Genomic DNA, 26083 nt, shown 5'->3' on the forward strand with positions numbered 1-26083 from the left:
GGTATGGTTTCAATATAATTTCCATTTTAGGTTTAACAATTCGTTATAAAAACTGTCTGTAAATGTCAATATCTAGGGCTCACAAGATGGCTCGGCAGGTAAAGGCGCTTGTCCCAAAGCCAGCTGACCTGAGTTGGGTCCCAAGGACCCACATGGTAGAAAGAGAGAACTGATTTCCAAAAGATTCCTTCTATAACACCAACAGTGGTACACACGCACTCCCCTCAAGGAAATAAGTGTAAAAAAAAAAAAAAAAACCTTTCAATATCGAATGTGGCTTTAATAAATTGTTTATATTTAAAAATAGTTTTAAGTATGTATCTGTAATCCTAGCACTCAGAAGGCTGAGGCAGGATTGCAAGTTCAAGGTGAGCCTGAGCTACTCAGCAAGTTTGAATCTAGCCTGAGCTAAATAGTGAGGCCTTGTCCAACAGATCCAGAAAAGCAAAAGAGCTGTGATAGCTCAATCTAGAAGACTCTAAACATTCCCAAGAGCCAGGCAGAGAGGTTCGGTAAGGGAGTCGAAAGGACCTCTAGAAATAAAACCCTCCAGGGACAGTGGGGTGAAGGCGGGGGCTGGGAAGAAAGGAGGCAACAGAAGCTGCCTGCTGACAGAGTGTTTGCAGACAGGCCACAGTGGCCCTGGAATCATGCACTGTCTAGGTGTCATTTGGTGTGTTTTAAGAGTGCTGTGACAGGTTTCATCTAGAATTCAAATATTTACCAAATGTCAGAAACCACATTTTTCCATGCTTTAAAATGTATTAAATGCCAAACTAAATATGTATAAAACAGAATAATTTTTCAAAGTTTATTTTTGTGCTGTAGCTAGACAAGGGGCCCTTTTCAAGACTATAGTCTGTTCTGCTGGCTTCTCTCTCCTCTTCTGCTGGGGGGAGGGAGACAGGGGATGGAGGTGGAGCCTGAATCCAAGCTCTGTTTCTTCATGCTTGTGGAGCCTGAGGGGCCTTGCCTCCCTTCCCTCCCAGTTCCAGAATCTTAGTCCCTGGCACAGGCAGGCTCTGCATTGGGGATGGGGCAGATGTTATCCTCAGGGATGACAAGGATGATTCAGGCCCTTTGAACCTGAAGACTCCAAACTCACTACAGGCCAGAGGAACGCCTGCTTGGGCCCAGGCCATCATCTCGAAGGAGAGGGACATGGCTATGCCCTGCAGACGTTCTGTCCTCCTCATTGGCCCACGTCATCTCTCCGATGTCTAGTTGCTTGACTTGAAGCTTGCCACCCCCACCCCCACCCCCTTACCCTCCCGGCAGACACCTGGCTGATGTCACAAGGAGCCATTTCTGCAGCAGACTGAAGCAGTCGGAGGAGCAATGCTCTGATTTGGGCGAGCCTCCCGCCACTCCCTCCGGGCCTGTGCTGCTCCCCTTCTGGCCCTGAGTTTCTGACTGGCCTGAGAGTGTGACTGTCTCTCTGTGTCATTTGCTCATGGCATCTCCAGGTCCCCAGGCCGAGCCCAGGCTGAATGGGGGTCTCCCAGGAGGGGCAGCGGACTGGAAGACAGCATTCTCCTGGAGACATGGGGGTGGGGGGTGGGCAGGAGGACTGAGAAAGGATGGAGGGGCAGTTTTGTGAGGGGCTGGTACCGAGGAGGGAGGCTTCTCTGCTAGACAGTCCCTGGGATGAAGCCAGATAAGTTAATTCTTGTCTCCTCCACCTACAGAGGGCACCCCTAAGTCCCGGAGCCCGAAAGCAAGGAGCAGAGCCAACTGTGGGTGCTGTGAGGGGGATAAGTAGCTGTGTGACTTGGCCAGGCCCTTGCCTGCTCTGCACCTCCATTTCTTCATATGCAAATGGCGTGGCAGGGCGTATCTGCAAGAGACTGAGACTGGGTGCGCAAAGCCTTGAGGATGTGAGAGCCTCTTGTTTTGAGGCGTCTGCAATGTTCCTCTGCTCTCTCCTTTTTGCAGACTTGTGGCTGCACTGGGCTCTGGTCCTTCAGAGCCCCCTCCCATAGCTTTCCTTTCCTTCCAGGCTGGAGAGTTGATCTCTCCCCTCCATTTCCTGCACCCCACGGGTCAGTGTAGCAAGGAGGACCCAGGGGAAGGCTGCAGAGGACGGGGAAGCTGCCTCAGTGGTGTAGTGGTGGAGGACAGAGGGTCACACAGCGGCTGTCTGCTTGATGCTGTGGAAGCTGATCCTGGTGGGTGAGGTGGGGATGGACATGGCCCGGGCCACGGGCACTCGGAGGGAGTGATGGTCCTGCCAGCGGTGCCATCGCTTCCTCAGGGCTGAGCGCACCTGCAGGGAGGGAGAGGCTCGGTCACCTGCTGGCCCAGGCCTCTGCCAGTCCCCGGGCTCCACCCCAAGAGCTGTTAAGGAGTCTGGGATGGCCCTCCCCCTGCCACCCTCACTCCAAGGGGCTGATGAGGTTCCGAACGGAGGTCCTCCCCTAAACCCTGTTCCCTGCCCCGCAGCATCTTTCAGCACCCTTCTCCTGGACAGGCCGTTGGCTCACGTAAGGTTCCAGTTTCCTGTGGATACCCCTGCCACCATGAGTTAGGCGTCTGTGGCTTTGTGAGTCAGCCCCTCAGCTCAGCTCAGCCCCTCCTGGAGCAGGTATCAGGCCTAGCATCTTCCTCACAGGAAGGACCTCTCCTCACCCCTCAGCTGTCCTGCTTTCCCTGCTACCGTTGTCTAAGGGCAGCTCCTGGCTCGTGCTCTAGACCTGATAGAGCCTCTTTGGTTTGTATTGTCATGGAAGACATCAGCTTCGTGTGTGTGTGTGTGTGTGTGTGTGTGTGTGTGTGTGTGTGTGTGTGTGTGTGTCCAGTGAGCACCATGGCATGTGTGTGGAGGTCAGCTTTCATTCAAGAATTGATTCTCCCCTTCCACTATGTGAGTTTCAGGGGTTGAACTCAGGTCATCAGGTTTGGCCGGCAAATGCTCTTATTCGCTGAGCCTCTCCACCAGCCCCTGACGGTTTCTTTTCTGCTGAGTTTGTAAAGAATTGCTTGAATGGCATGTTTCTGGAAGCTTCCTTCTGTCATGCCCTCTGCTTGGCTTCCACAGGCCCTGCTATCTTTGCACCTTGCTCCCTGGCTCCGAGGGCATGCACTGGGTGCTGACATGTTACGTCTGGCTTGTGTAGTTGATCTACACTGGTTCTGCAGGAGAAGTCTATTTGCCTAAAGCTGAGTGGTTTCTCAGCCCCTCTCCCATCCATCACACGGAGCTGAGCAGAGCCAGTGATGAAACTCTTCTGAAGGGCTGGCCAGCTTGACCAGATCACCTGGGAGTGCCATTTAAGAGGCCTGAGCCCCTAGACCACCCGAAAGGCCCGTCTCCTACCTCTCCATTGAAGAAGCAATAGAAAACAGACACAAAGAAACCCTAGAAAGGAAGGAAGGAGAAGTCAGACATCTGCTGAGGAGTCATTCCAACTGGAGGTGCGGGAGGACACAGGACCTAGGGCTCAGAGCTGGGTGGGACCTCAGAAGTCCTGGGCCCAGACAAGGGATGCAGTTCCAACAGAGTCTGCTCGGAGTGGCTGTGGCCTCTGGCCTCAACTTCCTGAGCTTGCCCTAAGGTGCTTTCAGAAGTGCTAACACAGCTGAACCCTGGGGTCGGGGTGACATGACCAGGGCAGCCTGGTCAGCATCTGGGGCCCTGTGGGGTTTTGAGTGGGCCAGCACTTGGGTTTCAGTGCTCATATAACTGATCCTAGATCGCAGGCCCAGGGTGAGCCTCCAAACCAGGGAAGTGCACCGCCCCGCTGGGGTGCCTACCTGGAAGGACTGCAGGAAAGAGTTGAAATAGATGAACACAATCTGGGACAGGTCATCCTCTCCAGGATTGACGAAGAAGAGCATGTAGGTGATGCCCAGCAGGGGGAGGAGGACCAGCGTGGCCTTCACTGCCTTCCTGGATGGGGAAGCGAGAGGCCAATGACAAACTGGAGTTCACCTACAGGCAGGACACGGTCCGGTGGGAAGATGGGCTGCCCTGCTTGCCTTCTCAAGCAAGCTCTAGGGGTGAGGACTCCCGAGGGCTCTGGTGAGGGGCGGGCCTTCGTGCTTCTTCCCTGCCTGCCCGGCCAGGCATCCAGGCCTTCCCATACCTGTACTGGATTGTCTCAGATGTGGTGGATGCTCGTAACTTTGTCATCAGGATCCGGACGATGTTGAACAGAAATATAAAATTGATCTGGAAGAACGCAGAGAGGGGCCACGGATGGTCTGTGGGGGGTGACTGAGAAGCAGACTTCCTCCCTGAATTCCTGACACCTGCCTTCTGGTCACAGGATCCAGCACTGAGCACCTGCTTTGCCCCCCCCCCCCACCCCCAACTTCTGCTCTTCCCAAGCCAGGAGGCATCCATTGACTCCATGTCCTGATCTCCACCCGTGGCTCAGGCAGCTTGTAAAAGCAGTGGGTGGGAGAAGCGAGCACTCCTCTGGGGTCACTTCTGAGAGCTCCAACTGATGCCCTGCTCCAAGACTACACAGAACCACATCCCAGATCTTGGATCCATCTGTCTTCTCTCAGTCACGGGGTCCCTATTTACTGATGGAAGATCTCAGAGGCCTTCAAACTGTCACCAGCTCTAGGTTGGTCAAAGGTCCTTTTAGTTTAGCCCTGGGGGGAGAGGGACACAGTCCAGATGGAGTGGCTAATCTCTACCACCCCCTAGGCACTCCTAAGCCTCCAGACACCCACAGGCAAGGAAGATGAATGGGCTGCCCGGCAGTTCTGGGAAAGGACTAATTTATCTTCATTTGCGCTTTCCCTTAACATCAAAGATGCTCCCACCTCTCACTGCCATGGCTCTGCTGGCTCCTGAGTCAGCTTCATGCTGCGTGGCTCTCTGTGGGTCCCCAGAGTCTCTTGGTCTCTGAGGGGATCTCCAGAGTCAGTAAATGGGTCAGCTGGTCCTTGTGGCTGTGATCTGTGTGCGTTGCCCTGTATGCTTATCCATATGTGCTTGTCTCAGAGTGGGTCCTGTGCGACCATGCGTGTGTCTACCTGGGAACACTGTGTGCTTGCACTTCTCTTCACGTACTGCCAAGTGCAAGCAAACAGGAATGGGAGTGTGTATGAGCCTGCTTTGACTCTTTCCTCAGCAAGTGTTCACAGGCTAGGAGACACGTAATTAGCCTAGGGATGTCTGCTGGCCAATATGTGTGGAGACACAGACACATGCCCCTTGCTCCAGTCTCTGTCCAGAAAAATCCATTGCTTCTACAGATTGAGCCAGCCCTTCTAATCCTCCTACACTAGATTCTAGTCAAGGAGTAAGGGACACCGGCATGGATCAGCCGCGTAGCCCTTGACTATCTCCCAAGCTGGAACGTAGAGGGACAGGAGGGCTTGAACTCTCACCTCCCTGCAGCTCACAGCTCTCTTGCATGCACATCTAGTATACAGCCTTGTGAGCCCACAGACGGCTGGAGGGGAAGCCATCCAGGAGGCTGCTCATAGCCTGCTGCCTGCTTTCTCTAAAGGCTCACCTAGCCTAAGGTTACACAAAGTCCTTGGTCTTTTTCCAGTTCTTTCTCACTTCTCTGAGAGCAGAGACTGTTGGAATAAAAAGATATTCAAATTTCTATATCATTTTCTTGCATTAAATATCATCTAATTCACTAGTTAGTTCATTCAACGGTCTATCTAGCGTTTCGTCTATCCATTAACCTACCAAACATTCATCCATATATCCATCCATCCTCCTACCAAAATATACTTCATTCCATTGTCCACTCATTGTTTTTGCCCATCCATCCATCCGTCCGTCCATCCATCCATCCATCCATCCATCCATCCACCCACTCACCCTCTCATGCACCCAGTGGTCACTGAGTAACCCTTAGCTACAGGTCCCTGTTCGCTGTGGTAAGCAAGGACGAAATATGGTTAATATGGAGCATATAGAGACCTGGCCCTCTCCTTTGGCTAACAGGCTACCACCTGGGGCTGTAACCCCAGGAAGCTACTCTTTCCTTCTGAGCTTATTTCTCGGCCTCCTCCTTCATGGTGTCTACATCAGCCTCACTCCAGACACCTTCCTCTCTCTCCAGGGAGCCCCCTGATCATTCCAGCCCACACCGAACTCTTCAGTACTCCACCTTAAACTCTACCCTGCACGCCAAAGCAAAGCATACAGCTCCTCAATGGGCCACTGTACCCAGACTTTGTCCAACCTGGCTCTTGGTGGTATTTAACCACCCTTGCACTCAACCAATCACGTTACCATGCCAGCCTCTGTGCTGGGCACCAGTGAAAGGCATGTGGACAGGCAGACACAGCACCTGCTCACGGAGATCTACGGACTAGTTGCAGATGGGGAGGGACTCCATTTCGCTGGAGAAATGGCACTAAAATAACCTGAGAACCAGTGACAATGTTAGCTGTGAAAGCAGGAAGCTTCCAGGCAGAGACCAGACCAGGAGAGAGGGGTCTTGGGTGGAGGAGCCAGTCCCTGATGGCGGCCAGTGTAATGCTGCTTGTGGGAGTCAAGACAAGCTCCATGAGGGAGAAGCACCTGAAAACTTACACAGGAAAACCCATTTCCCTCAACATCTCCCTTGCAGGGCACTCTCACCCAGCCTGGAATGTTCTTAAGATGGTCCAAATGGCTGGATTTTGAGAGTGCTGGAGTGGTACAGGTGAGTCTAGCTCCCTGAAGAAGCTTTCCCCAAGAAGTCTTGTCTTTCCACACCCCTAACATTGGTGGTTCAGTGCCACGGACACTTGTATTCCATCTGCTTCTCCTCAGGAGGCTCAGTGGAGTGGGTGCCAGGCCTAGAGTGGGCCTGAGCCTGGAAGGTGGTGGTAGGCATCAAGGCAGCCACCATGGGAGAAGATCTTGTCTTGATTCCCACAATGTAAGCATTTCAGGCTCCACACACTTTGACAGGCCAGGCCTGGGGTGGCCTCTGCATGCCTAGAGTTCAACAATGAAGCTCTAGTGTTCACACCATTCCAGGTGCAGTCCCAAACACTACATAGCCATTCCTCAAGCTGCAGCCTCTTTTACAGGCAGGCCCCACCACTAGCCATGCCTTAGAGATGCCCAGGTCCAACAGACTGATTTGTCAAGCCATAGACAGCTGCGCTGGCTTCAGAAGCCCCATTCTCCTAGCCCCCACACATATGCTGCTCCAGGAATTAAGGAAACATGGGCAGACAGAAACTGACTACCCTCAGCAGCTTGGCTCCACTCCCCATTGGAGGTCTCTCCCTGGGAGGCTTTGGGTACTCCAGGACCTGCCGAGAAAGAGTCCAGAGCACCAGCATACATCGGATCCTCTAGATATATGCTGCACCTACGCATTATAGAAGGAGAGCATAGGACCGAGAGGGCTGAGTTCCCTCGGCATCACCCCACAAACCCAGAGGCTGCAGCCACTGCCTACCCCAACAGTGCACATGGCACAGCCCTGCCTGCCACCATAATCCAAGGCAGGAAAAGTACAAAGCTTCTGCAGCCCAGTACGTAAGGCTCCCAAGTCTGCTGGAGGGGAAAGTACTTAGTGTGTTATGTTGCTTGCTCACAGGAGCCTTGTTGTTACCAGATCCTCACTGCAGGCACAGGCTGAGAGGGAGGCAGGGGATGAAGGGCGGTGGGTGGGTAGGGAAGAACCAGATAACAGAACAGGTGACTTGTTTCATCTCTCTGTGGGCTTCAGACTTGCCTCCTGTCTTTTTTTTTTTTTTTCTGTTGTTTTTTGTTTTTTTGAGACAGGGTATTTCTGTGTAGCTTTTGGAGCCTGTCCTGGAACTCACTCTGTAGCCCAGGCTGGCCTCGAACTCACAGAGATCCGCCTACTTCTGCCTCCCGAGTGCAAAGGTTTAAATGAGTATGTCACCACCGGCACCTCCTGTCATCTTTAAGATAGTCACCTCAGGCTTAAGGGACATCTCTACGCTGCCCTATCCTGGTTCTGAGCAGGCCTCTCCAGCCTTTGTATTTGCCTCCTGCTTTTGGTTCTCACCCATCTTGCAGCTTTCTGCACCACACCTACTTGGGGACCACATCTGTCTCCTCTACATGGATCTATATATCCCAGGGAACCCCACAAGATGGACTTGGTTAGCAGCTACAGTCCCTGGGAGATTGGCCCTCACTAGATGAATTACTACATGTGGGGAGCTGATTAGCACTTGGAGAAAGCTCCCAGCAGCTGTGCACACCTGACATCATACTCAGGACCCCAGATGTGTACAGCCAAGCCCCTGGATGTTGTTATGTGCGCATGTTACTGGAGCAGACTGGGGCCTTGGGCATCTATCTGCGTTAGAAACAGGTATGGCCATGGACTGTAGGGATGCTGTATGGATGCTGAAGGTACTTTGGGGCGGCATGTAGAGTAAGGAGCCACCATCCATGAGCTACAAAGGCCAGCATCAATCAGTCAGACCTTAAGTATCACATGCTTTAGATATCTATCCCTTGTCCTTTGAGCCCAAGAGAATGTAAGGGGACAGCGCTTAGCCTGAGACTTTATCTAGTGTCACAGGGATAGTTCAGCACCAAAAAAACGGTAGACTGATGATGTGGACAGTTAATAGTCCTGAGGCACCCTCCAGGGCAGACAGCGAGGACAGCCTCCCCACCTTCAAAGGGACGTGGCTAAGACCTTTGTACACATAGCTCTTCCAAGGTGCCAGGCTGAGACCAAGGCTGTTGGTCTCGGAGATAACCCTGACCTTGCTTCCTTGCTTCTGCTGCTATTCCCTACTGCAGGTCCTAAGACCATCTCCAGTGACCTCTTGGCTTTAAGCATGGGCCTCCAGGTTCAAATTCCCTGCATTTCTGTGACCTTGGGCAAATCACTAACCACAGATTCTGCTTCCTTGGCTGTCCAACACAGATAACCGTGGATCTGGCTTTGAAGATTGGCACAGGGTGGCCATCATGGTGAAAAGACCATGTGTCAGTTGTAAAGAATGAACATGCTTTCCCCACAACAACCACTAGGCCGTGGTCAGGCCTCTCACAGACTCCACTGCCAGATTACATTCACAGAAATTAGTGACGACAAGCCTTGAGTGAACAGGAGAGGCAGAAAGGCCAGGCAGGCAGGGTGGTGAAGCAGGGAGGCTGGTCCCTGGGTCTCAGCTCCGTTAGATGTGCTTGAGACCTTGAGCTCATCTCTGCAGTGGGGAGTACCCTCTCCCCTATGTAGCAGATGTGTGAGGATTGAAATTGCTGGGAACAGAACCTGGAGAAGGGTTCAGCTCACGCCCTGGAAGCCTCTGCTAGTATGACTAACCGGCTCCACAGGAAGGGTGTGTGTACACAGAAGGAGAAGCAGGCAAATTTGGGCAGTAGGGAGCTGGACTCCAAACATCCTTTCCTCACTTCTTCATGGTTTCCTCACTACCTGAACAACAGCGTTAGGCAGGAGCTATTGCCAAGCTTTTGGTTCCCATCCAGGCCAGCCTTCTTGGCTGGGACCCAGGTTTATCAAAAGCCCCATCTCTCCACATGCGCTCCTAGCAGCTGGCTGGGAGGTTTTCATTCACTGAAGAGTGAGTCACTGCAGCTGCCCGGCCAAGGACAGTCCTTCCCTCACTGCTGACAAAGACCAGCTTCTGCCTCTCAAGTGAGTGGAGCCCTGAAGGTGGGTGGGAAACCTTTATAGCCATCTTTAGCTATGTCCATCAAGGACACTCCAAAGATGGGGTCCAGTGACTCCAAAGGTCACAGGAAGGAGAGAGTCGGGAAATGGAAGATATAAATGGTACTTGTCGCCGTGATAGACAAAGGTAGGCCCTGCTAGGCACCTGCTGTGTGCAAGAGGAGGGCATCCTCTGAGTTTTCCAGAAGGCTCCATGGCCCTTTAAGAGAGCTAGTACACACAGAAGCCCGAAATAAATCTTATAGAAATGTCAATTTCTTATGTTTTTTTTTTTTGTATATTTTTTAATGTATGATATATAATGGGATTTTTTTTTTTCAGAATGTAGCCCCTACTTAAACTCTATCTTAATTAAGGCTTGTTGTGGATTAAAGATGTGGTGGCAATTATATCTTAGATGCGAACACACTTGGCAAAGGGCGGGGAGCTGGCCTAGGAACAATTGCTCATTATGTTGCATTCTGGAATCTACTGCCAGCCTGAGGGCGGTGGGCAGGGCCCTAGAGGGTGTTCCTGAGGGCAGAGGAGCTCGGTTCTGTGCCGAACAGAAGCTGGCACACCTTTCGATTGTGCCAACTGCTTGCCTACCTTCCTATCTCAGCACTGCACCTGGCAAAGAGCACGTGACCCGGAAAGACAGAACCAACCAGTCAGACCATGTCTCCACCCAGAGAAATACTAAAGAGAGTCTGGAGCCATGTGCAGGTGGCCCCAGGCAGAGCCCAAAGGTGCTGATGAAAGCTGGGTGCCTCGTGCAGGGCACAGGAGCAGTACAGGGTGCTGCCCAGGCCAGGCCTTTGTCAGTGTCTCTGCCTGGGTGGTTCTCCTGCTAGGCTCCTAGAATCCCTGAACCCCCAGAGGACATACCAAGAGCACGAGGATGATGGGTCCCTGGTAGATGTAGTCCACCAAGTCACCAGGTTCCTTCCCAAACCAGCACCTGCAAAGACAGGGCAGCTGAGGTGGCCTACTGGGCCACCTCCTGAATGTGCCCAGAGGGCCCTTCTCAACTCAGAACTAGGACCCTCTGGGGTGACCCTTCCTGAGCCCAGCCTCCAGGGCAGTTCTTGGTAGACAGTTCCATGCCCTCCCCTGTCTTTGGTTGTGTGTGTCTGGTGGGGCTGGCCTCCTGTGGCCAGCCTCAGGGCTTGCCTGGGGCCCTCCACAGTCCCCTACTTTGTTGCAGGTTGTAGGGCCCCAGGACTCGGAATTCAGCAGGTACAGGAACCTCTGGAGATCTGGGCTCCCCTTCACTGGTCTAGGGCCTAGCTGTCCCATGCTGTCTGTTGTTTGTTCACTGACTGCTGGGAATGCTTTGGGACCCAGAAGAAAGGCCAGGTAAAGTTCCTGACTCTACCAGCCAGTATGGAAGTTCAGAGGTCATGCACGCGCTGCAGGCCAGTCTCAGACAGCCATCTCAGAACACCCACAATTTCTGTTTTCGGTCTGAACAGCCCCTTTGAGAAAAAGCTTATCAGCCACCAAGGGCCTCTACTTCCTGAGCAGCTTTTGTCTTTATGAGACTTCCTCAATGCTAAGGTCCTCAAAGCTGATCCTAGTCTTGTTCCACATCCTAAATTCCGCTTGCCACCTCTTGCTCCTGTGATCCCATGGGGAGCTGCTGTCATCATCTGGGCTGTGGTCCTGTATCCCAGTCTGAAGGAAGGCTGAATTGAATTCACGGGTACACTGTGTGAGCGTGGTGTCTGAGGACTCATGGGGATGGACCTGTTTCTTTCTGCCTGAGGACTTACAAAAGCATGGTCTGCTCGGGTAAGGGTTATGATTCAACCCGACTCAGGGCTGGGCCAGAGCCAAGGCTGACCTGTCTTAACTCAACACCCCCCCTCAGCCCCCCACTGGCCTGTCGCACTTACTGCTCGTTCTCATAGTAGAGTTTGCCAACTGCCCAGGCGACGATAATGGGGCAGGGGATGCCTGAAAGGAGAGATACACGCTGCACAGGATGGACAGATACGGAAAGACCCTCTTGTATCAAGGCCTGGGACTGTGCGTTTGGTCTTCCAACTACAGGCCATCTGTGACACTATGGTGCCTGTCTTTGAGGTCAGAAACAAGGATCTTTGGTCTGGTCACCTTGGGTAGGAGGAAGGCTTCCTGGAATGACCTTTGCAGGGTTTGGGGGGTAGAAGGGAGGAAGCAGATGCATCCTGAGATGGCGCATGGGTGGCGGGCAGAGCTGTTCTGGGGCATTGGCCAAGACGGCGTAGGGTAACGACAGGGGCTGCACGGGGGTAGCGAGGCCGGCTGGGCTCCAGTCCTTAGCCTCAAGACCAAGGGGGGAGTTTTATCAGCAGTGCCCCTTTCCCAGGAGGCCCTCCTGCCCACCCAGGGACCCTCACACCATCCAATGAAGAGGAAGAACCACTTGCGCAGGTGCTCGGTGGAGTACGTCATGACGATGGCCGTGTGCAGGTAGCAGCCCTCCACAAACATCCAGAAGAAGTTGGTGACCACGAAGTAGTTGAAGATGGTGGTGATGCAGCGACACCAGACCTGCATGTGGGGGTGGGGTGGTGAGAGGCTGCTGGGGCAGGAGAGCAGTTCCCACAGGGAGACAAGGAACCTCCCGCTTCTGGGCTCATAGACAGGGCTCCAAATAACACCAACTCTCAGTGGGGTAGCTCAGCCACCCACCCTCACTTCTGGGCAGTGTTTCTCCCAGGCCCCCCTCTCTTCTCCTCCCTTTTTGCTTCTGTGCTATAGGGGACAGAACCCAGGTTCTCCCACCTGCTGGGCAAGCACTCTGAGCCACAGTCTTAGCCTTTTCAGCCATCTGAAAACACTTGTCTTTTGTAACAGTGTCTCACTAAATTGCCCAGGCTGGCTGTGAACTCACTATGTGACCCAGGTAAGCTTCGCATGTATAAATCTCTTTTTCAGTTTCCCCAAGTAGCTGAGATTATAGGCCTACATCACCGTGTGTGACGTATGTTTTCAGTCTAGAAAGGGAGGCTGGTCGGCTTCCTGCAATCAGAGCTGGATCTGACCAGTCCTGTTTTCAATGTTCAGGTCCCTTTCTCCACTTAGCTAGTCAGACTGGGTTCCGATTAGGAACTTTCACTTTAAAACAATGAAATGCCGGGTGGTGGTGGCACACACACTTTAATCCTGGCACTTGGGAGGCAGAGGCAGGCGGATCTCTCTGAGTTTGTGGCTAGCCTGGTCTACAGAGTGAGTTCCAGGACGGTCAGAGTTACACAAAGAAATCCTGTCTCAAAGAACCAAAACAAATAAACAAACAAACAAAAAATAAAACAACGTGAGGGAAAGGAGCCATGAGGAGCAGTGTGGGGCCATGGCCACTGAGGTGTTGGAGGGGCTCATGTTGTCTCATGGGGGGCAGGGGGAAGGTCTGGCTAGTTTTGAGGCCTCTGCAAATCTGGGCACCTTTCTAAGCCTTGAGGTAGCTACCTTGCCTGGGGGTGAGAGGAAAAAGAGGCACTGAGACAGGGGTGGGAGCAGTGGCCAGCCAGGGCTGCCGCTGTATAGCCTGGTGGTGAAGCTCACCTCTCCGAGCCTCAGTTTCCATGTCCGGGGAAGGGGAATTAATCTCTCCAGTCCCATGCTGAGATTAAGCAATAAAACCCCCAATAGAAGTTAGTGCCAGCTCCTTTTCCTCTAAGGTGTCTGGACTTGCAAGATGGGTAAGGGCGGGGGCAGGGAATGGTGATGGTTTTAGCTGGGAGCACCCCCAAGGCCTGGCCCATAGCGGGTCACTGCACGAGATGGACCATCAAGCGTCAGGCAGCAAGACAGGCACCCCCACGTCTGAGGCTCCCAGCAGTGACCTCGTTCCCCTCGTGCACTTCATGATCAATGAGCTGCAGTAGGAACCACGTGATGTTCCTCAGGATGAAGGTGGTGACCAGGTTCCAGTGGATCACATTCCGCAGGCAGCGAATACTCCTGTGGGGGGCCCAGGTCAGGGTCAGCCAGGTTCAGCTGGGGCTCGGGCTGGGGGTCAGCAGAGTAAGGACCCACTGGGAAAGACACGGTCTGGGGTGAAGTGGGGCTGCACCAGAACCCAAGATACCCCTGGCGGTCACACCATGCTCCAGCACCCGGCTTAATCCCCATCTTGGTGCACTCTTCCCTGGGCCCCAGAGTGGAGGAGACAACGTCTGGGAGAGACAAAGATGAGGAGAAAGCAGGGTGGAGGTGGACTCACCGCAGAACAAGGAAGAGCAGGAAAGCGGCCACCAGGGCCACCACGGAAACACAGTGGCCCAGGTAGTTGACAATGAGGGCGATTCGGTAATGCAGGTCATACTTCCTCTGCTGGACAGACAGGCAGGCATGGGAAGACAGAAGCATGGCTATGAGGGAGTAGGGCTGCTATTCCAGCCATTTCTGTCCTAACCTTGTGACAAAAGAGGCTCTAAGTATCCCCACCTATCCTGGCTTCTAGGTCTTCCCTCTGTTGGCCTGGTGGCTCTATTGTTATAAATTGCTGAAGCCTGGAGGTGCAGACCTGTAATCCAGCTACTCGAGAGGCTGAGTTAGGAGGACCTCTCTGGACAACTTAATGTCTAAAAAAAAGAAAAAGAAAAAGAAAAAAGAAAAAGAAAAGAAAAGAAAGAAAGAAAGAAAGAAAGAAAGAGAGGGAGGGAGGGAGGGAGGGAGGGAGGGAGGGAGGGAGAGAGAGAGAGAGAGAGAGAGAAGATAGAAAGAAAGAAAGAAAGAAAGAAAGAAAGAAAGAAAGAAAGAAAGAAAGAAAGAAAGAAAGAAAGATAGAGAAAATAGAAGGCTGGAGCTGAGGATCAGTGGTAGAGAGCTTATCTATCATGTGCAGCCCTGGGTTCAGTCCTCAGCAACACACACACACACACACACACACACACACACACACACACACACACACACTCACAGAAACTGTAATCAGGCCTCCCAACATGAATTTTTAGGGGCACATTTGGACATGGACATGATCTATTCTTTTTTTTTTTTTTGTCTGTTTTTGTTTTTCAAGACAAGGTTTTTCTGTGTAACAGCTCTGGCTATCCTGGAACTCTTTTGTAGAGCAGGCTGGCCTCGAACTCACAGAGATCCATCTGCCTCTGCCTCTCAAGTGCTGAGATTAAAGGCATGTGCCACCACTGCCCATCGGACACGGTCTATTCTGAGATAGCTTGGAGCTACAGATACAGAATTAAACCTTGAGCCTCTCCAGTGCCACATCTGGGTTTTTTCTCTCCTCAGACCCCAGCTGTCATAGCAACTCAGGGTGAGATGGCCCTAAGCTATGACATCTATTCTATGGGACCAATCTCCCCTCATATGTTATAAGCAGTGAACTATGGGAGGCCCGGAGGGGTAGGTTTGGATTGGTCCCTGAGCAGACCAGTGAAGATACACATCGTAGACCACTTAGGAATAACACTCAAATGGAATATAAGTCAGTGTACCTTGCACCATCTCCTGAGGGGTGTAAGGACATAGAGGAAGAACAGAGGGTTGTCCAAAGAGAGCATCTTTCTATCCAGGTTGTATGTCTCTCCTCCTGCTCCCCTGAGGCCTCTCTGTGGAATGCCTGGGCTCACATTCCGTGGCACCACTTCTCAGAAGAGGCCAATGTTCCAGCCTCTGCACTGGGACTTTATCTGAGGAAGATCTCCAGACCAACTGAGGACTTCCTTGGGTGAAGGAGGGGAGGGAATGGAACTGGGACATATCATTTGGGGTCAGAATTGAAGCACAGCTTGCTGGAGGGGGAGCTCAGAGGGAGGGCATTTGCCTAGCACGTATGAGGCCCTGGGTTGGATCACGGTACTACACCCAAAGGCAAGGGAGGCCAGATATTTGGCAGCACTGATCCATTTCCAGAGCAAGAACCAGTACCGGGTGGCAAGGCCCAGGCAGGCCCAGCTTCCTGCCCCGGTGGTCCTGATGAGGCTGTAGTTGCTTCTCCATGGAACAGTAGAAATGCCAGGTGGGGAGAGTGAGGCTCAGTGGTAGAGGAAATAATGTGTTCACAGAACCTGCTAGCTGCAGGGAGCACCCGCTACAAGACTGTACCCTTCCCAAGTTTCATACCACCAGCCCAAGCTTTCTTGGAGGGGTACTCCAGGCAGGACAGGAGGCACAGAGAAGAGGATCTGGGTAACACAAAGACTGCTTCTGTTGCCCATAAGGTCCTTTGTGCTCAGCCTGAGTCCTAACACTCTATGAAAAACAGGGTCACTCACCTTGTCATCCAAAATGGGTTCACAGTGTGAGTAGTTGATCCTTGAGGCCCATGTTCCATTCTCCAAGCATTCTCGGTAGGCATTCCCTAGAGAAGATGCCAACCACTGAGAGTCAGGTCACTCTCTCGCCTCAAAAACCCTCCCTAGCTCCCTGGTACCTGCAGGATGAGATCCACACTCCTTAGTTCCCCTGGACCTGAAAACACAATGCATATCTGAACACTTATATGAGTCATTTATATGGAAATTGCACAAAGGGCTTTATCTTACACAGTGGCTGGGAGGCATGCTAAAACCCATTTCAGACACACTCTTTGACCAGCTCTTTGTGCACCTTCTTTCATTTTATTCCTCTGCTACAAAACTGAACAATTGTGAGTCCTGGGTTGCAGCTGAAGATTGGCTGCTTTTAGCACAACAAACAATTTCTGTCCCTGCCTCCATCATTTCCCATGTGTGCCCCATCCTCTTCTCCAATAGCATTTCAACAATAGCTGCCACTTACACAGTGCATGCTTGCCCGCCCAGGGACTCTTCTAGCTGAGTCTAAGGGACAAGCTACACTTGCCGTTCAGTCTGTGTTCTAATCCTTTATCTGGAGAGAAGGAAACTGAGGCAGGGAAAGGCAAGAATACCAAGATGGCAAGGGTTGGCTCTGGGTTTTGTGTTCATGACTTCTGGGTCACCAGGCTATGGTAACAGAAGTTTGGGGGTGCAGGCCTGTGCTTCTGCCATAGTCCTATGACCACTTTGCAGGCCACTGTGTGTTGTGTATGTTCAGAGAACCAGTATTCACATCAAAGCTGAATGTGGTGTCCAACGGGACATTTTGGAGCAGTAGTGTCCAGTGAGCAGAAGCTCAGGCTCCATCAAGGGTTATAAAGCATGAGGCAAATATGTTCAGACCCAGTATTCAGCCTGAGCTCTGACCTGGGAAGTCTAGATCCGAAGCAGCTCTCTCTATAGCCTACCCGCTCCAGGCAGGAGGGTGCCTCCTTCCTGAGTTCCCTCAAAGCCCTTCCCCAGTCTCTGCTCTGCAGCACACTGTTAGCAGGGAGCTCACCTCCCCTTTGATTACAATTCCAAATAATCCATTGTTTGAGAGCCTGATTCGTTCCAGAGCTCTGCTTACTGGCTAATGGGCAGCTGTTTGTGGGTTTTCTTTTTTGGCTCATGTTAGATATACAATATAAAGCTAATTAAAATAAATAGCTCGGAGCACAGAGTCATGGGGCTGGAAGGGAAACTTTAGATTGTTTGTGGAAGCAGTGAGTTCTGAAAAAAATATTAAGTTACTTAGAAACTCACTTCCACTGAGCTGACAGTGAGCTCAGAGAGATGGGATTATTAAGGAGCATTGCTGAGGAGCAGAGAACAATGGGGTGAGATTCTATTAGCTTAATTATTCTTTAATCCGGTGCTCCAAGCCAACAGAGTTTCCAAATTCAGAGTTAAAAAAAAAAAAAAAAACAAACTTTGCCTCTGGTACCATCAGCATGAGGCCCATCTCTGTCAGGATCCTGAGTCAGCCTGTGGTGCCTCACAATGATTGTAAGCCTCAATGAGAGACCCCGGCACCTCTCCAGCACTCAGTCTCAATCAGAAAGGGGTGAGAGATAGCTCAGTGATTAAGAACAGAGTTCAGTTCCTAGCATCCATATGGTAGTGCACGATCATCCCTAACTCCACTTCCAGGGAATCCAATATCTGGTTTTGACCTCTGACACTAACAACATACATGGTGAACAGACATACATATAGGCAAAACACTCATACACATAAAATAAAAAAGAAATATTTATGCACTCTGTAGAAAGACCCAGACTCCCAAGGTCCTGCTGCTCTTTTATCCAGTAATATCTTTTACCTGGCATCTTGTGGGAACACCTCCCTCACTGTTGGTAAGAAAGGTGGTACAGGCCATTGATTAAATGTCATGCCTGCTTAAGAATCATCAATAAGTGTCTCTTTATTATTCTTAAGAATGAAGTTCAACTTTCTTGGCATAATATTAAGATTTCTCCACCCCTGGACCCCAAGTCTGCTTAGCATCCCATACACAGCTGACATTTGTTTTAGTGGAGCTAGCGCATGCTCAGAGCAATGCTGTTCCAGCTAGAGGTTCTTCTGTTCTCTGCTCTCCAACAAACTCCTGCTTATCCTCACACTGGTCTGATACCAGCTCCTCCACAGGGCCTGTCCAATCCTCTAAACCTGAATCCATCATTCTTCTTCCTCGAAGTACCTCTTCCAGAGAGTCTCACTTCTTGGAACATAGCACTTCACCTTTTATTGTCCTCGGGCTCCATTAACACATACATTTTTTGTATTGTTGAATACACACACACACACACACACACACACACACACACACACATGCATGCACATGAGTGCTTGGATCCAGTTTCACAAAGTCAAATTTAGTTTGACCACAGGTATAATATTTTGCATTCTACTCTGTTCTAATGTATCTATTTGCTTCATATACAAATGCTAGTTATGACCCACAAAATCAATTTCACAGTCATCTATTGTCACACAATCTGTAGTTTGAAAAACAAAAATCTATTTTAGAACATTTGCCATGATTCAGTGTGGGCTCTGTCTCTTTGAATCTGGTCCTTTCCTTTGCTACTGAGCTTAGCTCCCTGGTGACAGACAAGTAGGCAGAGTTCATACTGGGGCCACTTTGTGCCCCCCAGGAGCAAGACTGAGTACATGTGTACAGCACTGAGCTGACTTAGGTTTGTTAAACCTCAAAAATCATTATCCGAGATGTTGTATGTGGGAGTGAAAAGGGCTTCCCTCCAGGGGACCAATGCTGTCTGGGGATGAGTTTCTGGCTATCAACACTGGGTACCAGAAGACTGGAAGACAGATGTGCCTGCTCTTTGAGGGAGCTGTCTGCTACAGCTAATGAGGGCACCAAGCCCTCAGGCACAGCCTTGGACAAGAGAGTGGAAAAGCCCTGCTCCTCCCTCCCCCTAAACCACAGGAGGATGGGCACATACAGTCTAAGGGCAGATTCCAGGCCAGAACTGTGGGGCTGGATGCAGTGAGGTGGGTACCCGTTACCACAGCAACACAGGTGCACCTGCTGAGGATCGATGTCAATGGTGTGCAGTGTGTCCTTCTAGAGGCATTAGGGTCTGGATGCCCAGAGTAGCACAGGATGGCTGAAGCAACAGGCTCTTCCCATTTCAGGTGCCAATGCTTTGCTAATAGTTCCTTGTTCAGAGGTTCACCCATGGTGGTTCAGAAGCCTGACTGGGAGATGAGAGCCTATCATCTATCTCTAACTTTGTTTTTGGTGGCTAGGTGACCATGGCCAAGTCTTCTCCCCTTTGTCTTAGTTTGCCCTCTCAGAAAAAGTCATTCTCATTGGTTCCCAATGAAACCATTGACATCTTAGGTAGGTGGCTTATCTAATAAGTGAGCCTTTCTATTTTGCTAAATGCCAACCATAAAGCCATTCTGACAGTTCCAAGAATCCCTAATACCAAATGCTCCCTATATGACCACCTCTATATCTCATATCCTCACTGATGAGACAAGACCGTGTAAAGAAGTGTGGCGGACTATTTTGGGAAATAATTCAAGAGGCAGGTTGGGCATAGGAGAAAGAGCGAGTGAGGTACAGGGAGAGATGCTGTCATTGGCTATTTGGAAAGAATTATAAGGAGGCAGGTGAGGGCCGCAGAGAGGTAGAGTCTAGAAGTGACATTTACAGAAGCCAGGGCACAGGCGTGGCCCATTCAGCACCACGGACAGCAAAAACCAACACTCCAATCGTTCACCATCTCTGTAGGTGGAAAGACCTTGGAGAGCTCCTGACCACATAGGTCCAGAGTCAACCCAGTTCCTCCAGCAACTTCCACGGACGCTGGTTGTCCCAAGGGTCCAGCTATTCATGTCTGCCTGGTACATGTGGGGCTGGGGTTGTTCTTTTGATAACTCCTGTTTAAAAAGGGCTTTTGTTTCCACCCCGTCTACAGGCTGCCTAGAGTGAGAACCTTTATCTCAAGGCTGAGATCCCCTAAGGCAAGGCCTACATTTCCCTCTCATTTGACCCCTTCTTAAGTGCTGAGCAGAGCTGAACACACAGGGATGAACCCAGACCGTTGTAGCCTCGGTTACTGGGGAACTCAAAGAGTGAGAGAGATTCAGGGCAAGCCAAGAGGAGGGTTGACAGCCTTGGATGTCTGGACCCTAGCACCCTGCACAGCAATACACACGAAGAAGGCAACCACACCTCTCAAACATCCAATGACAGGCCACCCCCACTGCTGAAACGTCAGCCACTGAAGTCCAAGTCCCTGTCTTATGGGGCATCAGTCTCTGAAAGCCCTGTAGGCAGCATCCTTTTCTTGCCAGACAGTCTTTTTTGCTCTGAGGAGGGTGCATTAGAAATCTACTCAGTGGGTACTTCCTTGAAAATGTAAGAGGGGAAGGAAACTTCTCCCTCATTTTGTCTGGTTGTGACCAACAAGGGAAGGGAAGTGACATGTCTGTGGTCACCCAACAGTGTGGGCCTTCCTTGGGGAACACATCCTCCTAAGATGCCATAGAGCCAGTTTTTTCCCCTGGAAGAAAGGAGCCTTTCCCATTGCACCTAAGTTCCCTGCAGTCAACTGTGCCATCTCTGAAGGGCTTTGGGACTCCCAGTGACCACCCTGATAGAGGAAATACCTTAGGGACCACATAGCCTACTTTAATCTCCCCATTGCCTGAAGTCCAACTGCTCCAGATTAAGCTATTTCTTTACTGAACTACGGGGCCTTGACTGACCCATTTTTCTTGCTTGGTGAGAAGAAAGTTTATCCAACTTCTCCCACCCTGGCCTCCACTGCCTGGCCTGGGCAACAACAAGATATGCCATGACTAAGTGCTGAAGAGACCGCTGGAGAGGCATAGCCAGAGCTGGGTGGTTGAGACACAGTCATGTTGCCAACAGAGAATTCCCCACGCCTCCCAAATGAAGTGGACCACCATTAGAATGGTTCTGTACAGGACAGTTAGGATAGACTGGATCTAGGGTCACCTTGCACATCTCCTTGGTCTTAGCATAGCCCTTGGGAAGCAGGTAACCAGAGATTGGGTGGTTGGTGATATCCACACTTGCTCAGGCCCAGCCTGACCTAGAAAGCTTGTTAGGCTGAATTCCCGAGGCTGGTAATCCGCTATTGCCCAAACTGGATACTGGGTGGGAAAGGGCCTATGACACCTAGGGCCAGAGAATGGCCACCACTCTGCTGTTAGGCAGTTTGGACACTGCTCTTTGGGTTTTGACTGTCTTCAATGGTCTCAGGCTCCCTAGTTCCACAGGGCTTTTCACTCATTATGACCTGCCAACCCTGAGTAGACAGAGTGAGGACAGCAGCCTGTACCTAGAGGGCACAATGGGGAAACTGAGTTATGGAGACACTACGCACTTTAATGGTGGTCACACTAGGTCCATGAAAGAGGGCAGAAGTGAGTGGGATCCACATCACTGTGGACATCACTTCTTCCTTGGGAGAGGAATCTTTGGGAGAGCCTCACCTGGTGCCCCAGCCTCTGCTCCTCAGTGCTCCTCATTCCAGACATCTCTAGCAATGCTCAATGGGCCTGTTTCCATGATGTTGGCCTGTCATAATGCTAGCCTGTGAAGGGCCTGAAAAAGGAGGTGAGCTGGGACCTTGAGGTACAGGCTGTTTTGGAACCAAGGACTGTAGGGGAAAAGGGACCCTCCTAAAACACAGAAATGGAGGTCCAAAGAAGGAGATGCTTTGCCAGAGGAAAACAAGCAGCCATTATGAGAAGAATTAGGCCTGACTCTCAGCCCAATGCTCTTGCAAAGTAATGGCTGCTCCAACCCACCCCCTTTTGAAGGCTGAAAGGCCTGCCTCCTTTTAGCAGTCTTTGGACACCAGATATTCTCATGTGGGATGGACAGACTGCTTCCAAGACATTATGCAGAGACCATACCATCCTAGAATGTCAACCACTGTGGTGTGGGATGTCCCTGTCATACCCAAGAACAAGGATGCTCCTGCTTCCAGGTCCCAGATCGCTGCCTGCTCCCCTCTCCTCTTGTCCCTCGGTGACTGTTCCCTAGAGTCCCCAGGGATCCCCAAGCACTGTCCCCTCTCCCCTTTGTCATGGTCCCATGAAGTCAGTATTTTCTTTTCCCACAGAGAAGAAAACTAAGATAATTTAGTATCAACAATGTCAAGGAAATGAAACCAGCTTCGATGTCCATCAGCAGATTAATAGATAATGAGAACAAGGTAAAATTCAATGGAAGTCTACTCAGCTGTAAAGAAAAGATGAAATTATGAAAAATGGACGGATCTGGGAAGTATTATATGAAATGAGGTAACCCAGACTCAGAAAGACAAAAATGTCATACTTGATCCTAATTTTATTGTCAGTGTGTATGTAAATAAGAGAGTACGGGAGTGGGTATAGACTATAAAGTGACGTGGGAGATGAGGAGAGGGGAGTAAGAAATGTTAAGGAAGGTGTGTGAGCCTAGCGGCAAGGAACAGCGGATGTGACATGAAACTGGAAAGGAGTTACTGGGGCAGGAGAGTAGACAGGGAGAAGAAGAAGGAAGAAAAACAGCAAAACTTAATTATTTGTATTCTCAACAAAACAAAACAAAATCATTAGCAATATATGCTAATGAAAACATACTAGGGCAGGAAGATAGCTCAGAGGGAAGACACTCACCCAGACAGCTTGGCAACCTGACTCTCCATTTCTGGAATCCACATAAAGAACTGGCTTAGTCAAGTTGTGCCCTGACCGCCACACATACGCTGTGGCATGTGCCCCCACCTCCCACATCAGGCACACAGTTGTACACATAATAATAATGAAATTGTAAAATTCATTAAATGGGAAAAGGAAAGAGAGCTAAGACACAAATCAGGAGGTGGCCAGTCACCAGGAAACCCTAGCCCTGCACTGAGGCCACCTCCCACATCTCGACAGGCTCCTTGCATCCTCCTGCCTCTGCGGGTACTGCAGAGGTACTTCCTCTCTGACTGTGAAGCATGGCTAGAGGTGATGAGCAGGGCCCAAGTGCCTGAATTTGTGCACAGCTAAGAACAGGCCCTTTGGGATGCTGGAGGGTAGGTGTCAGCACCCCAGGACTCCAGACTTCTGTGGTTGCTGGTGGTCATCAGACAGGGCATGGTACTGAAGAGAGATCAGGACAACAGGACAGGCCAAGGTTCCTGGTGGCCTTGGACCAAGATATCCCTCCAGAATTCTTGGTACCTCACCATGAGGCTGTGGACAATCAGTCAACCTCTTTGAGTCTTGCAGAATGAAGGCCTTTAGCGCCTCCATGGTCCTCCTCTTTCCTGCTCACCTACCCTCCCTCCTTTCAGCTCCAGTGAAACTCTTCCTCCAGGAAGTCTTCTCAGCTTATTCTCCATCCTTCCATTGGCTCTGGCAACTGTGACTGCACTATTTCACCTAGGAGCCAATACTACATTCTTTGGCAATATCTGCTGTCTTACTCTTTGGAACAGGAGCCCTTGGATAGTGGGGTGAGGTCCTAAATGTCTTTGGGGAGCTGATTTCTCAGCTTCTTGGTGGGGAGGGGAGGGCAACACAGCCTGGTATGAAGCAGAGATTCAATAATGTGTTTTGGGGCTGCTCCACTCAAAGGCGGGGGAGGGAGTGGAGTTCGGAAAGAGAGACTTCTCTGTCCCCGGCTCCCTCCACACAGGCAGATGGGCGTTAGAGCATGGCTGGTCTTTTTCTACCTGAAGTGACAGGGGAGGGTGGCTAGAGGCAGGTGGATAGCTAGTTCTAGGTACTGGTGGCCAGAGAGCCTCCCCACCTGCTCTCTCTCCCCTCTGCCCTCACTAGCCACCTTCTGTGATGGGAGAACATGTCCTGCCTTCCCTCTTTCTCAGCAGGGAAACAGTTCTCACACACAGAGGACTTCCTGCCTCTGGAAAATGAAAAGGTATGACCATGTCTCCCTGGAGACGGAGGCAGTTCAGTTTCTGAATCTGTGGCCTCTAACTCCTTGTCCAGAGGCTGTGGTCTGTCTGGGACCCTCAGACTTGCAGCCTCAACAAATGTCAAATGATTGCTGTTGCAGCCCTCCAGGAAGTCTCCCAGGCATAGCCCAGTGCCTGCTATGTCCCTTACCCCAATCTCTGACTGTTGATTTGTCCAAGTTTGGTCTATAAGCAGTCTAGGGCTCCTGAGACCAAGGGCTTTGCAACCTTTTTGACACCTCTCTTCTATAGTACTGAAGAGGGAATTCCTGCCCAAGGACAGAGACCTGGTGGGAGGTTCTCTGTCTAGGGGCCCCATCGGTTGCGTTTCTATTTTAGAATGGGGTTCTGGGAAGTGAGGCTTCAGTCTTCTCCATAGGTAGTTAAGGTAGATATCCCTTCTTCCTGCCCAAGGATGCCTCAATACATATTGGCCCCATTGTTCCCTCTTGACACGGACAAGGAGGACAAGGTGGAGACCAGTGCTCCTGAAAGATGGGTTACATCCTGGGGAGCCAGGGGGCCTCATATGTAGCCACAGACGAAAGGAGGGGCCAGGACTGGGGGAGCAGGAAGAGGGAATGTACACTGATCTATGGACTCAGGGAGATCAGGGGTAGAGAAGACATAGGGAGAGATGGAGAGAGCTGGAATGAAGACAGGGTGATAGGAGAAGAAAGGAAAGAAGAAGAGGGAAGGAAGGGAGAGAGGGAAAGGGGAAGAGAGAGGAGGGGAAAATACTTGGAGATGTGTGCTCAGAGAAGTCTGTGTGAACGGGGAGGTGGAGTAAAGTGAAATTTAAGTGCCCTGTCTCCCCAACAAGCCGCTGCTGCTACGGAAAACCCATTCCTTTCTCATTACAGATGGGAGACTGAGACTCAGGAAGGGTGGGGGGCTCACTCCAGGTTATGCTATGCATGGACATTTTAGGATTGGTTTTAGCTGCCCAGGATTTGAACCTAAGCTGGGGAAACCTAGAGGAGACAGAGGCCACCTCCCACTGGAGCATTAGGAGCCCTGGCCGTGAGAACTTGATCTTGTGAGCAGGAATTACCATGCTCCCTACCCATTAGCCTGCCTACTCACAAAGTAGAGATGAACGCCCCTGCCTCCAGAGATCACCACAGGGAACTCTATTCTAAGCAGCATGGCATTGCCCAGCTGGTGGTCAGGGATGATGCCATTGGCCACCCAGGGAAAGCAGGGGTCTTCTCATTGGGTCAGCTCTGTCCTATGTTCCTGTCTGGGGCCCCAAAATCTAGCTGCCTAGATTTAGGATCCTTGTTTCATTAGGAGGTAAGTTATTTCAGGTCTTCAAGCCTCTGTTTCCCCACATGTAACATGAGGATAACCCTAAGTCTCCATCTCTGGGCATGATAAGTAAATTGAGCACCAGTGTAGGCACACCAGGGCTTGGGGCGCTAGAGGAGATACACAGGCACTAAGGTGGTTCTGCCAGGGTTCTTTCCTTTGGTACCTTGCCTTCCCTTCTTTTGGCCACTGTTGACTGTGACATCTGGTGACAGTCTCTGCACAGAACCAGTCACAGCTTTGATGTCCTCTTGGACACCTGTTCCAACAGCTCCCCCCTGGTGCCCTCCCTGGTGCTCTCCTGGGCTGTTGCTACCTAGTCAGCTGCTTCTTGGATGCCTCTGCTCAGAGATCCCCTCCATGTCTCAGAGCCAGCACATGCCCCACTGTGCCCAGCCATTTCTTTTCTGCAATTTCTCATCCCTTGGCATCTCCTCTCCCTCTTGTCAATTCAAGTCACCAAGGCCACTTTCATGGGAACCCTCCTCATCTCCCAAAGCATCTTCTCCACCAGAGGGCTGCTGCAGTGTTCTTACCCTCCTCTCCCTGCCCGAGACCGAGACAACCTCAGCTCCTCTATACTCACAATCTTGCCCAGGCTCCATCTTATGCTTCCAGTAAAGGCCCTTGCAGTGTTGTGCATCTCAGTCCTCCATGTTCCTCTCTGGTCTTAGTTTTTAACCTACTGTCTTCTACAACACTCCATAGTTCCAAGGCACTAAGCACACTCCATCCGGAGGCTTGAGTCTTCTCAGATCCTCCTTGCAAAGTGAACTGTCACTCCTGGACATGATCTTGCCCTGAGGTTACATGAGGGTCATGGCTTCCTGCCTGGCCTGGTGCATAGGAGCTAGCTAGCTGTGCTCCACTTCTGGGCTCTGCAACTTGGGCCTGAAAAGAGTCTTTGGGGAGTGGGCAGGAGTGGGATTGTGGGTACTAGGTTCTCCTGGTGAGT

At 51.1% G+C, this 26083-nt stretch overlaps 1 protein-coding gene across 4 annotated transcripts in view; it reads right to left on the reverse strand.

The window, feature by feature from the left end:
• Positions 1-825: 825 nt before the first annotated feature.
• Crhr2 (corticotropin releasing hormone receptor 2) overlaps positions 826-26083 on the reverse strand; it is a 41969-nt gene continuing 16711 nt past the window's right edge. For 2 of the 4 annotated variants that reach the window (XM_036180222.1, XM_036180224.1), the window contains 10 exons: positions 15815-15900; positions 13798-13904; positions 13418-13535; positions 11969-12122; positions 11483-11543; positions 10473-10545; positions 4086-4171; positions 3754-3889; positions 3317-3358; positions 826-2266 (listed from right to left, as the gene is read on the reverse strand). In XM_036180222.1, the coding sequence (XP_036036115.1) occupies positions 2126-2266; positions 3317-3358; positions 3754-3889; positions 4086-4171; positions 10473-10545; positions 11483-11543; positions 11969-12122; positions 13418-13535; positions 13798-13904; positions 15815-15900 (1004 nt within the window). In that variant the 3' untranslated portion in view covers positions 826-2125. Of the gene's footprint in view, positions 2267-3316; positions 3359-3753; positions 3890-4085; positions 4172-10472; positions 10546-11482; positions 11544-11968; positions 12123-13417; positions 13536-13797; positions 13908-15814; positions 15901-26083 lie in introns of all 4 variants that reach the window. The other 2 variants (XM_036180221.1, XM_036180223.1) reach the window with 1 other exon arrangement.

This window comes from Onychomys torridus, chromosome 3 (genome assembly GCF_903995425.1).
Source record: "Onychomys torridus chromosome 3, mOncTor1.1, whole genome shotgun sequence".
Taxonomy (NCBI): Eukaryota; Metazoa; Chordata; class Mammalia; order Rodentia; family Cricetidae; genus Onychomys; species Onychomys torridus.